Source organism: Carcharodon carcharias, chromosome 20 (assembly GCF_017639515.1).
Source record: "Carcharodon carcharias isolate sCarCar2 chromosome 20, sCarCar2.pri, whole genome shotgun sequence".
NCBI classification, from domain to species: Eukaryota; Metazoa; Chordata; class Chondrichthyes; order Lamniformes; family Lamnidae; genus Carcharodon; species Carcharodon carcharias.
This window is the reverse complement of record NC_054486.1, coordinates 88,974,394-88,986,604: the sequence shown is the minus strand read 5'-3', so window position 1 is coordinate 88,986,604 and position 12,211 is coordinate 88,974,394. Positions and strand designations below refer to the sequence as shown.

The window sequence follows — 12,211 nt, the reverse complement described above, 5'->3', positions numbered from 1 at the left end:
AAAAAAGTATTGGGATTTTAAATCAAATGGAGGAATTACAATACTTAGATCTGAAAATAATTGGGAAAATAATACAATACATTGTACCTGAAAGGTTTTACAATGAGAAGCTGAACTCAACACTGAAAATTTATAATAAATCTCTGGTTACCAGAAATTATTTCAAATTGCCATCAGGTTGCAACATGAGAAGACAGAACCAAATAGGTAAAATGTACATACAGTCATCACTAAATATATTGACAACATAGGGCAACAATTGATAATACTGATATCCTGCATGACATCATAGTGTTTGCAGTTTCTATACAGTATGCAAAGCTTCATTAAAAAAAACTATCTTTCAGAGCAATATAAATAGAAACACTTCAGATTTTTTCTTAAGTAATTTGTTACATTCAGTCTTAACAAGCCAGTACATCTTGTACTATTGTTAAAATAAACACCAAATGACTACTACAGGCCTCTTGAAACTTTCTGAGATCAATGCAGGGCACGGATATAGGGTACTCAATGCCATTTAATTATTATATACAATCTTCAGTACGGGCGCCATGCTGATATTTTCATCACACCTACACTGAAGGAGCAAAATGACACAACTAATACCAGCCAGTACCAGCAAGAGTGTGAATAACTCCAAGAGGCGGTTTTACATTACATTCACTTGGCACCCATGGCAGCATGTTAGCCAAAGTACAATCCACACTTGGCAGCACACACATACGGGAGACATGACTGTGTTATATCAGCTTATGCCAAAATGTACTCAAAATGGCAAACCTGCTGCAAGAGGGTGACAACATCCACCGCTGTGGTGTGTGTTTGATGAGAAATATAGAAGTTACAAAGTAAATTTATGTATTTAAATTTTCAGAGAATTTTTTAAAAATTAATAATTTTAGTGTGCAACATTCCATTTCTGAAGGAATGCTCCTTTAATATTTGGTACAGCTATTTTACTAAAAGGAGTTTTCTCTAATATTATTCTTCAGATCTCAATTGATGCATTTCTCTTTTTTGAAAACTTATACCATAGCAGTCTTGAATTTCTGGTTTATTAGATTATTATAACAATGGGTTAGTGAAGGATTTTAGTCTGCCAGCAGTCCCTTAAAAACTAAATGTCCCATGTCTGCAAGCTAGAATATGATTGTGCCTGGAGTTCAAGAAATTGGTCCCCAGAACCTCCTGATTTGCTTCAAGATCACAATATTTATTAAATCATGTGGTCTTGAATGAAAGAACAATTTGACACAGTCAGCATCTAAAACAAATTGTTGCAAAATCTAAGTTCAAGTACTGCCTTTGGCTATGGATGAAAGTTACCCCATTGCTAACAGCAGTGCAAATGTCTGTTGTGCAGTTTCAAAACACAAAATATAACAGGCACTGAAGTTGACAATGTCAACATTTTACTTTGAGCTCTGCTTCATAGTTTAGAATAAAAGATATCCTGTAAAACCAATACACAAGATCCCATTAACAAAAATACAGAGGTACTATTTTGCTCATATATAATGTTAGGTTAGATTAGTGAAATTAATCAATGAACATGGATGAGATAAAACTGTACTGCTCCACTTCTTCAGTAACCTTGTGTTTGCTGGGAATGTAATTGAAAGCTTGTTTCTTAGTTCAATACTTGTGCTAAATTTCTATTATTTAGACTTGAATCTGTATTTCATCACATTACAATTTGGTACCATTCTTGAAATTTGAGCATGGTAGTTTGTCGTTGTTCAGAGGGAGAAGTTAAAAACTCCACTTATGCTTCAAATTAAGCAAAAGTTTCAAGAACCAGGAAATTTAATCATTTGCAACACAACTTTACAAAGGTTTTGTGGTCACCCTGCCAGTCATTATAGATGAACGAGTGATGCTCAAAATCCATAAACAACCTAGTTTGTTTCTAGTAGTCACCCACAGCAAAAATGCATCCCCAGACATGCATGGGAATGTGGGTACATCATCACGCCAAACTCTTTACAGTCCATTTTCTTACAAGCGAGAAGATAGTCATCTTAAGGGTGTTAAAACAAATTTACATTTTCAAACTTTGTGCATACCCATCAGGGTCCTTGGAGGTATTTGCGGTAATAGCTGCTGAAAGCTCTGTAATGCTTTCTTTAATGAATTTCAGTCACTGTATAGCAAACAAGGAGATATGCAGTAATATTCAAATAACAGCTGACATGAAAAATAAAATGTGAATAAGTTACTTTTGTGAAACCACAAACACAGACTTGGCTTCAAATTGGGGTGCTTCGTCCTCAAGACTTGGTAGGTCAGACAAATATGTCTATTTCCTCACAGCTTGCAAAATCACGAGACACTTACTGAAACTTGGTTTTAAGGAAGTCACTGATGCGCTTCATGAAACGTCTATCCACGGAGTGCAAGTTTCTTTCCATATTGTTAAGGATTTGATTTTCTGCTTTTCCTTCATTAAAAAAAAATCATTTGTTTAAACAGTTTATCAATATTATTTCACAGAATTTGTCCTGATATAATAAAAGGAACTGAGAAATATTGCCAGTTTCTTGTTAAAAAGGAACCCAGATTGCTTACATTAGATTATCTTCACAACTCTATACAAAAATCAAGATTCTCCTTGTGTCAAGGTGATAGTGTCCTGGTGATAAGTGTACTGCATAATGTATTTTGGCAAGTTGGAGATGTCTGCTAAAGAAATGAGTTGGGATGGGCAGTTGGGTTATGTAGCCTAGGTTAACCAGTCCCAAATTTAATGCTTGGTCCAGCAGTGGAATGTGGTGGGGAAATGCTGGTGTGATGGGCAAAGACAAAGTTCCCCTTTCAGATTGCTATCCAATAATCTCTGCTAGAAAGTGAAAATAAGGTTTAGCTAGACTTAAATAACTTAACCCCCAGTGGATAACTGGTACACTAGGGGTAGAATCTCATGCCGGTGATGGGGGTCTCGGCATCCAGAAGCCTACAAGTGAACATGCCAGGGATTGCTTGCTGTGCATGCCACATAGTGAGCCCCCTGCCCACTGCTGGGTGAATACCAGTGGCAGCAGGAAGAGGCTCTTAAGTGGGCATTAATTGCTTACTCAAAGGCCTCAATTGGCAGTGGAGCAAGAAGGCTGTCCATGGATCTTCCCGCCCTGGAAGTAGTGGGAGTGGAGGCAAGAAGTGGGCAGGGTCCCCTCCTGCCTGTTTAAATGCTCTCCTTGCCACCAAACTCACTACAGGGGAGGGCACAAGATTCTGCTCTAGGACTTACACAATTGGAGCAGGATTATCCCCCCGTTGGGGGCGAAGGGGGGAGTTGAAGTGCAGATGCGCACCTCCAATTAGCACCCCCGATTGGGGGCGTGCTGCCATTTTACATGGGCAGGCCAATTAAGGCCCCCCAGCGTGATGTCCGCACAGAAGCGCTATGCGCTCCCGGTGCGGGCGGGCGGGGGGTTTCCCTAAACCGAGAGTGCGCTCTTTCGCGCATGTGCACAAAAGAGCACGCTCATCTCCCTGAGGCTAAGTGCTGCCTCAGGCAGATCGTCTCTACTGTAAAAAATTATTTAAAATAGAAAAAAAAATCCCCGACATGTCCCCTCATGTGACACTGTCACATGAGCTGGGACATGTCCATAACTTTTTAAAAGACTTTTTAATTAAATTTTTTAAAACCTACATGAAACCTCATCCTGCCCATGGATGAGGTTTCATGCTTTTTCTAATGCCCGCCTGGGCTCCCGGCCTGCCGCCAACCTTAAGGTTGGACGGTCAGGTCCATTAATTACTTAAATGACTCTGTCAATGGCCTCAATTGGCCATTAACAGGTCGGCAGGCGCGCAACTGCTTTTGATGAGCCCCCGCCTACCTGAAAATTTAAATGAGGTGCGGTGACGTCGGTGGCGAGCAGGCCCCCCCCCCACCCCCGCCACTCGCCGAGGAAAAATCCTTCCAATGAAGAATGATCATTTTGGGGGAGATAGTACAGGACAACTAACAGTTGTGGAGCCTTAACAATCGTGCTGTGGTTCTTACAGGAAGTAAGGAAATGGAAGCATTTTTTAAAAGAATCTTTACGTAGCAATCTGAGAAATAAACTTGCACGCACAGACTTACAAGTTAAACTTCTTTGGAAGAGTATCTTTACCCCCATTTGTTTTTTGTTCATTGGAGTTAGCTGAATAAAAACGAGAAGAACAAGATGGCAGATTGGAGGGCCCACCAGAACTTGAAGAATGACTCTGAAGTGTCCCATCTAAAGTGAAGTAGAACACATTACCACTTTTGTTTACATAATGGTGCTCTGTTACCATTTGCTTTTTCTATTGAGTAATGCCATGTTGACAATTTTATTACCATGTCATAGTACATAAGTAACAAGACCGAATGCAATTTTAAAATTAATTGACAAAAATATTTAATCTTTATCTAGTGAATCTGCTGATATTTCTTAGAGCATTTGTATAAACATTGTTAGCCATCAATGTGATACAATATAAACATAATTCATTCCAACCAAAGAGAATGCATTTGCAGTCATCATTTTTGACAGCCTCTTTTTGCTCAGTGGTGAGAGTGAAGGTCATGGATTTAGAGCTACAGCACATAATCTAAATTGGCATTTTTGTCTAATACAGACAAAAGTGCTGCCTTTCAAATGAGGTGTTAAGATGAGGCCTCATCTGTCAATGCAGAAGGATCTGGAAGATACCAGAGAACTATTTAAAAAGAACAGGAAGTTTGCCTGGCGTCCCAGCCAACAACCTTCAGTCTTGTTTTCTTGATGACCCTCCCACACTGGTAGAAACGGTAGAAGCTATCAAATGATTGTCTAACAGCAAAGCTCCAGGAGCTAATGCCATTCCAGCTGAGACTAACAAGGTTGGAAATCAATGCCTGGTCAAGAATCTCACTGAACTCCTTTAGTACATGTAAGAGCAAAGAACCATCCTGCAAGAGTAAAAAGATACCTCCCCAATCTTGCAACAATCATAGAGGAAGCTCACTCCTCTCCATTGCCGACAAAATCTTTGCCAGAAGTCTGAACTGCTTAATGTGACATGTCAACCAGGATTGGCTGCCTGAGAGACAGTTCAGTTTCAGAAAAGGTCAAGGTACCACTGATATGGAGTTTGCAGTTAGAAAGCCAATGAGAAATGCCGAGAACAAAACAGGGGCCTCTACACCACATTTGTTGACCTGACCAAGGCCTTTGAAACAGTCAGCCATGAGGACCTTTGGGAGGTAATGAAGAAATTCAGCTGCCCTGAGGAATTCATCATAAAGGCTCGTTCAGAGTTCCATGACGGCATGCTCATGTGTGTCCTGGATGGTGGTATGTCTTCTGACCCATTCTCAGTCACAAATGCAACTGAGGCCTTGGTCTTGCCTCAAGTACAAGGGTTGTCTGCTAGCATCAACCCTTCTTAGCATATTTTTCTCCGCCATGTCCTCTAATGCCTTCCATGATGGTGATCCTGGGATCGAAATTAGATATTGCATGAATATGAAGCTGCTCAATCTCAGGTGACTTGAGGCAAGACCAAGCTCTCCAAGGGCATGCTTTGTGATTTTCTGTTTGTCAATGACTGTGCACTAGCTGCTGGCTTGAAGCTAGAACATGCAACATAGCATAGACTTGTTCTCCAATGCATGTGACATGTTTGGCCTTACAATCAGCACGAGGAAAAGTAACATACCAGCCTGTTCCAGGAAGCTCCAATCTTGAGCCTAATGCTTCAGTTCATGACTAGAACTTGTTAGCAGCAGATAAATTCACTTATCTCGGCAGCACACTCTCTCAAGCTGTCTGTATCAATGAAGAGACTTATGCAAGAATTGCCAAAGCAAGTGAAGCCTTCAGCAGACTTCAAATATCAATCTGGGAATGAAGAGGTGTGATTCTGCTTACCAAAATGAAAGTCTATAGAACAATTCTCCTGCCCTATGCATGTGAGAGTTGGACTAGTGTAGCAGCATCATGCCAAGAAGCTCAACCACTTTCAAGAGCTACCTTCGGAAGCTCCTGAAGATCAGGAGGCTGGACAAAGAACCAGACACTGAGGTGCTCACCCGAACTGGCATAGCAAACATCCATTTCATGTTGAAACAGTCACAACTAAGTTGGGCTGGTTATGTAGTCAGAACATCTGACAATCATTTACTCAAGTAAATCTTCTATTGAGAGCTCGAGTCTGGGCTACAGTCTCATGGTGGTCAAGGGAAGTGCTGCAAGGCCACTTTAAAGGCTTTGCTTAGGAATTTCGATAACAATTTCGAGTCTTGGGAGAAGTTCACCCAGGATTGCTGCACCTGACGTAACCAAATAAGAAACAGTGCAAACCCCTTTGAAAGGACGAGCATTTCAAAGACAGAGAAAAAAAAATGCAAGAAGAGGAAATCCCAAGCCAGCAATTTATCCTGTCCAATTTGCAGCAGAACTTTCCAGGTGCAGATCAGCCTTAGCAGTTGCCTAAGCAGCCACTGGAACCCTACCAAACACTCCAATGATGATCATCTTCACCTCGAAGGGCGAACAAGACCATGAAAACAAATTAACTGGTCATTTATCTCATTTGCTATTTGTTTGACCCTGTTTGCATGAAAATTAACAGCATCATTTACCTACAAAACAATGGTAAAATGTGCAACATTAATGCGAGTTCTTTGCTTGTACATTACACAGGCAGATCTTATTTATGTTTGGATATTTCCAGTATTCATGGATATCCTCCAAGCCAATAGTAACATTTGCACAATTATTAAATCCTTCTTATTAATCAGATTCCATTTATATGAATTTTTAAAATGTAGAATATAGAATCATAACAACACAGGAGGTGGTCATTTAGCCCACTGAGTCCATGCCAAGAATGTATTCTTCAACCGAGTCTTTTTGAATTCTACATAAATTGCTATAATGCTGAAGTAAAGTATGTGAATGGTCTACTTACCAAATGACATTAGAGCATTTTTTGTACTTGTAGCAATTTGAGAATTAGATGCTGCTGAAGTAAGTTTCCTAGAAGATAAACATTGCATTTTGCGGTTAAGAATGAGAGATGTTTTAACTTACATTTCAAATAAAATAATTTGATGAATCATGTCAAAATGGGGCCAGAATTTACTGTAATTGGTGAATCTCAGTAGCCGTCATGCATCTTGCCCATTTACATGAGCTTTTACATGGTAAATTGCTACAAGGGGGATATTGAAATGATGGGGTGCCCTCCATAGAGCATCAAGGAACTGCGTGAAGAAGGCAAGGAACTGTACATCTCTTTAACCTATCAGATTGAAGAACATTTCATGATCAGCAGAGAATTTGAACCAGTAAGCATCAGCTAAAATAGTGAATTAAATGTCAAATCAGGTATTGAAAACAAAATAAAGAGAGGGAAAGAAAGATTGGATTAAGAGAAAGAGAGGTGAATTTTAAACGTAATGTTTTTTGATTTCCGGCAACAATTAGAAGCTGAAGGAGTGGGGCTCCGTACTTGGAAAAGTTAGTTTTCAGTGTCAGAAAGGTTGTTTGATAATAATGAAGATTTATCATGTCATTTGACTGAAATGGACAAGCCCTAACTTTCTGTGGCAGGTTCAGTGCGTGATTACAAAACTATTCAACACAATTGAATAGGGAGCCAGGTGAACAGATGTCATTCACGCACAGATTACTGCAGAGTGGCACATCTTGGATGACAATTCTGGATTTTTGCATTCAATTGCGCATCTGTGCATGACTGAAGTTGCTGTCTGATTTGCAAAAAATAAGTGGCAGCTGTTAGCTTCACTATAATATTTACATTAAATTCTGATCCATTGTCTTTGAAGCTTTAGGTGAGATAAATTATTTCTTAATATAACATTTTAAATCATCAGCTGAACAACCAAAAACCAAATAATCACTTTTCAATCGCTCGTCTGCATTTTGGCCAGGGCAGAAGCAAGGCAAATCACTGTGCACATGAGGCTGGTTACTGGTGATTTTCTAGGTACCATAGCAATCGGCATAAGAACTCAAGTATGGTCATAAAGACTAGAGCAGCTGTCATATCAGACATTATTAGCAGCACATACTTGTCATGCACTGTATTTATATAAGATACAAAAATATTTTAGTTGATAACATTACATGCATAATACTACTTGCTCTTACTGCCTAGAATCCGGAGTTGTATTTCTGTGCATAGTGTATGTACATTTCATTCACCAAGTCAAATCAGCATGTAGTTGAAACCACCCATTAATGACTGTAAATTGACCGCGCACAAGGTCATGTGAATAATCTGAATAAAAATTGTGATGTAATCAGTAGAAATGATAAGAGCCACAACTAAATGAAACAATTGACTTTGTGGTGCATAAAAGCTCCCAGAAATAAACCAGAAACTTTTTAATAGATAAATTAATTAACAATGCAAGGATATTTATACTTACACTGATAAATATTTTGTTGTCTATTTTATTTCTACTGGATACAGATTTTATTTTTGAGGACTAGGTGGCGCTAATGATTAGATTAGCAAGTCTGATTTTCCCAAACTGAAATAGAATTACTGTGGTTGATGTCATTTTTGTGAGAGGAAAATCGCAACTGACCATGAGGAGTACAACTTCCCCCTAGCTTTGAGATATTTTCCTTATTTGACCTTACTTACATTGCAGATTTATCAGTGGCGATCTTTGGAGGACACACTCGACCACCAAGTGAACGGCTACGACCTAATTTAGTCCTCCTCTTCCCATCTTTGTTAAAAGATGAAACTGGTAAGGATGATAAAAATCAAAATGGAATAATTTAATGTAAGCATGGGTGGAAAATACAAATAACAGCAGAAACATACTGTAGTACTTTCGATAACGCTGCAAAGTGAGACTTTTTTTTTGTACATTTCTAGATTTCAGTTTTATAATGTTCAAAAATAGAGAGCTACTCCCCAAAAATCTGGGGAGTAACTGATTTGTGTTCAGTACTCATATCACTGTGAAATTTCCTTAATATCAATGCATATCTTGTAGCACAAATAAAGGATACCATCAAATTATGGGCCATTTTAACAGATATAGCAATAAGAGTTGGAGCTTGAAGATGAATGATGGGTATCACTATCTGATTGGGAAGTGCCATCCAGCTTGTGAAGTGCATGCTTCGCTTGCCTTATACATTTCATTATTTTCTTTCTTTTGTTCCTTTCCTGTCTCTCCTGCTACCTCCACAGAATGGAATTAATACTATAAGGTGAATTTACCTAGGCTGTTTAACAAGAGTAAAGCTGCTCTGCAACATAGCAAAAGTAACTCAGGAAATGCCAATCAAATGGCATTTTTTTAATATTCGTTTCTGGGGTGTAAGCTTCACTGACAAGGCCAGCATTTGTTGTCCATCTCTAAGTGCCCTTGAGAAGATGGTGGTGAGCTACTTTCTTGAACCACTGCAGTCCATTTATGTAAGCACATCCACAGTACTGTTAAGGAAGTTTAGGATTCTGACCCAGAGTCAGTGAAGGAACGGTGATATAGTTCCAATTCACGGTGATGTGTGACTTGGAGGGGAACTTGCAAGTGATGGTGTTCCCATACGTCTGTTGACCTTGTTCTTCTAGGTGATAGATATCACAGGTTTGGAAGGTGCTGTCTGTGGAACCTTGGTGAGTTGCTGCAGTGCACCTTGTAGGCGGTATACACTGCTGCCACTGTGGGGAAGGTGGTGGTGGTGGTGGTGGTGGTGGTAGTGGGGTGGGGGGGGGGGGGGGGGGGGGGGGGGGGGGGGGTGAATGTTTAAGGTGGTGAATCAAGCGGGCTGCTTTGACTTGACTTGAGCTTCTTGCGTGTTGTTGGAGCTGTGCTCATCCATCACACTCCTGACTTGTGCCTTGTAGATGATGGACAGGTTTTGGAAGTCAAGAGGTGAGTTAGTTTATAAACTAACTTTAAAGAATATAATAATTTTTAAATGATAGCATTGTGTTCAGCAGCAAAATATTTAAATCAATTTAGAGCAAAAGAACTCACGTAATTTCTTTTCATTCATTGACTTGCTTTCCCCCCGTTTTTCCATGTCTTCCTGTTAAGTGAAATATTACAGTGCAAGTTTTGAAATTAAGGGTATACACAAAATATGTAGAAAAGGGTTGTACATAAGAATAACAATTATCTTGAGAAAGTCATTCAAGCCATTGTTAACATAGGTTCTATGTTAAGGATGTGCTAAAAAAATGTTTTGCAGTATTAATCCCTCACATCAAAAGTCATTAAGCACCACTCCTTACCACCCATTTCTACTAGTTAACCTTGGAAAGCTGTTCTCTACGGATAAGGCAGATCCTTTTGGAGCTCTACAGCTCTGTCCCAACAGAAGGAGCTTTCTTCATTTACCATTAGCTATTTCTCAGTTCATTTCCAATCCAGCTTCCGAATTTATTGGCCTGGAACTTACAATAAAAATAATGGCAAGGCGTTAAACGTGGAAATCCAGAAGTTGTCATCAGAGAAACTCTGCTCCTCCACAGGGTTGCCTTGTTTCATTTCAATGCCAGGTCTTTGCAACAATGATACAATTTGTTATACCTGCTCACTAGTTCTGTACTAAACGTTCCATGACTGAGAAAGTTAGGGCTGGTGTATTCAGAAGTAAGTTCTTAACAGCACGTAAGTGTGCTGTTTTGGTATCCATATCCAAGGAAGGTCATACTAGCCCAAGAGGGTGTGCAACAAAAGTTCACTAGGCTAGTTCCTGGAATGAGAGAATTGTCTGATGAAGAGAGATTGAGTAGGCTAGCCTGATATTTCATGGAGTTTAGAAGAATGAGAGGTGATCTGATTGAAACATTAAAAACTCTTAAGGAGCTTGACAGATGCTGGGAATATTTTCTCCTAGCTGGAAATCTAGAACATGGGGTCACAGTATCAGAATAAGGGGTCAGCTATTCAGGGCTGAGGTGAGCAGAAATTTCCTCAATTAACGAGTCGTAAATATTTGGCATTCCCTACCCCAGAGGTCTCTGGATGCTCAGTCATAGAATATATTCAAGACAGAGCTTGATAGATTTTTGAGTACTAAGAGAATTAAGGGATACAAGGATAGTGTGGGAAAGTGGAATTGAGGTGGAAGAGCAGCCATGATCTAGCTGGAAGGCAAACAGGCTCGAAGGGCCAAATGATTCATTCCAGCTCATATTTGCTATGTTCTTACAGTATAATTATTGCTGGGCAATCATTTTGGCCATGAAATATGAATTTTCCGAGTGTGGAGTCTTATTCTCTCAGAGAACACTAGTGTTGGAGATTTTTTTTAAACACTTTTCTGTCTGTCTCTTTTATCTATCTCCACCTCTCCTTTAATCCCCTCTGTATTTCCTAGTCTTTATTTCACTCTCTCTACATAATTTAAGTGTAATTTATTTTTCCTGCATATCTCAATGAGGATTCTTCAATCTGACTGGTTGAAGACCCTCCCTGTTTCTTGCCCTGTTCACAAGCGGCATACATCCCTTGTAGAGTATGGTACACTGGAAATATGCCAGATTAGAGCAGTTCTCCATTGACAAATCTATAAAAGGTCTACGGGCATCACTCAGCAAGGCGAATGGCAGGCACCATCCCCTTCATTGACAAAAGCAAATTCCAGGTCAATATTAATACTGAGCTTTTACCCTTTTTAAAAAGTATCACAAGTGTAACTTCATCAAATGCTTTCTGAAATCCAAATACATTCTGAACATCTCATTGTCCAATTTTCAGTTCAGTTGTGAGGGATGATCTATTGCTTAAAAATAGCTTTGGTGCTTCTTAGATACAATTGCAAGCTGTTGATGTAGGTGAATGTATATAGTATCTTGTAGAATAATTGAGTATTTTTCTCAACATACGTTAGACTTTTTGATTGAAAAGCAATTATGGTTTAGTGTTAATATCCATATGCACCCCATATGTGTTGTGATGGACTGATCCACCTCTGAAAGGCATAGGGCAGAATTTAGCCCTCGATGGGCAGGCGGGCCCCACTGGCTTGGCGGCAGGCGGGCAGCCGAACTCCGCCGCCGAAACTGGCCCCACCACCATTTTGAGTGGCTGCCCGACAGGAAGCACTATGCGCTTCTTGTGCTGGGTGGGGGGGGGGGGGGGTGGATTCCCCAACTCTCAAAGTGTGCTCTTTCACACATGCGCGTGAAAGAGCGCACAGCTCCCTGAGACTAAGTGTTGTCTCAGGGAAAGTTTAATAAATGTAAA

At 39.8% G+C, this 12,211-nt stretch overlaps 1 protein-coding gene and 1 long non-coding RNA gene across 2 annotated transcripts in view; both read right to left on the bottom strand.

Moving 5' to 3' along the window:
• Window positions 1-2,007: 2,007 nt before the first annotated feature.
• Window positions 2,008-6,976, bottom strand: LOC121292234. The gene is made up of 3 exons (XR_005946226.1): window positions 6,934-6,976; window positions 4,097-4,235; window positions 2,008-2,443 (listed from the first exon to the last, which is right to left on the bottom strand). It is a non-coding gene; the product is annotated as an uncharacterized LOC121292234 (long non-coding RNA).
• Window positions 6,977-8,636: 1,660 nt separating this feature from the next.
• ppp4r4 (protein phosphatase 4, regulatory subunit 4) overlaps window positions 8,637-12,211 on the bottom strand; it is a 163,599-nt gene continuing 160,024 nt past the window's right edge. The window contains exons 20-21 of the mRNA XM_041214211.1: window positions 9,995-10,046; window positions 8,637-8,746 (exon numbers count right to left, since the gene is read on the bottom strand). Of these exons, the coding sequence (XP_041070145.1) occupies window positions 8,637-8,746; window positions 9,995-10,046 (162 nt within the window). The remainder of the gene's footprint in view (window positions 8,747-9,994; window positions 10,047-12,211) is intronic.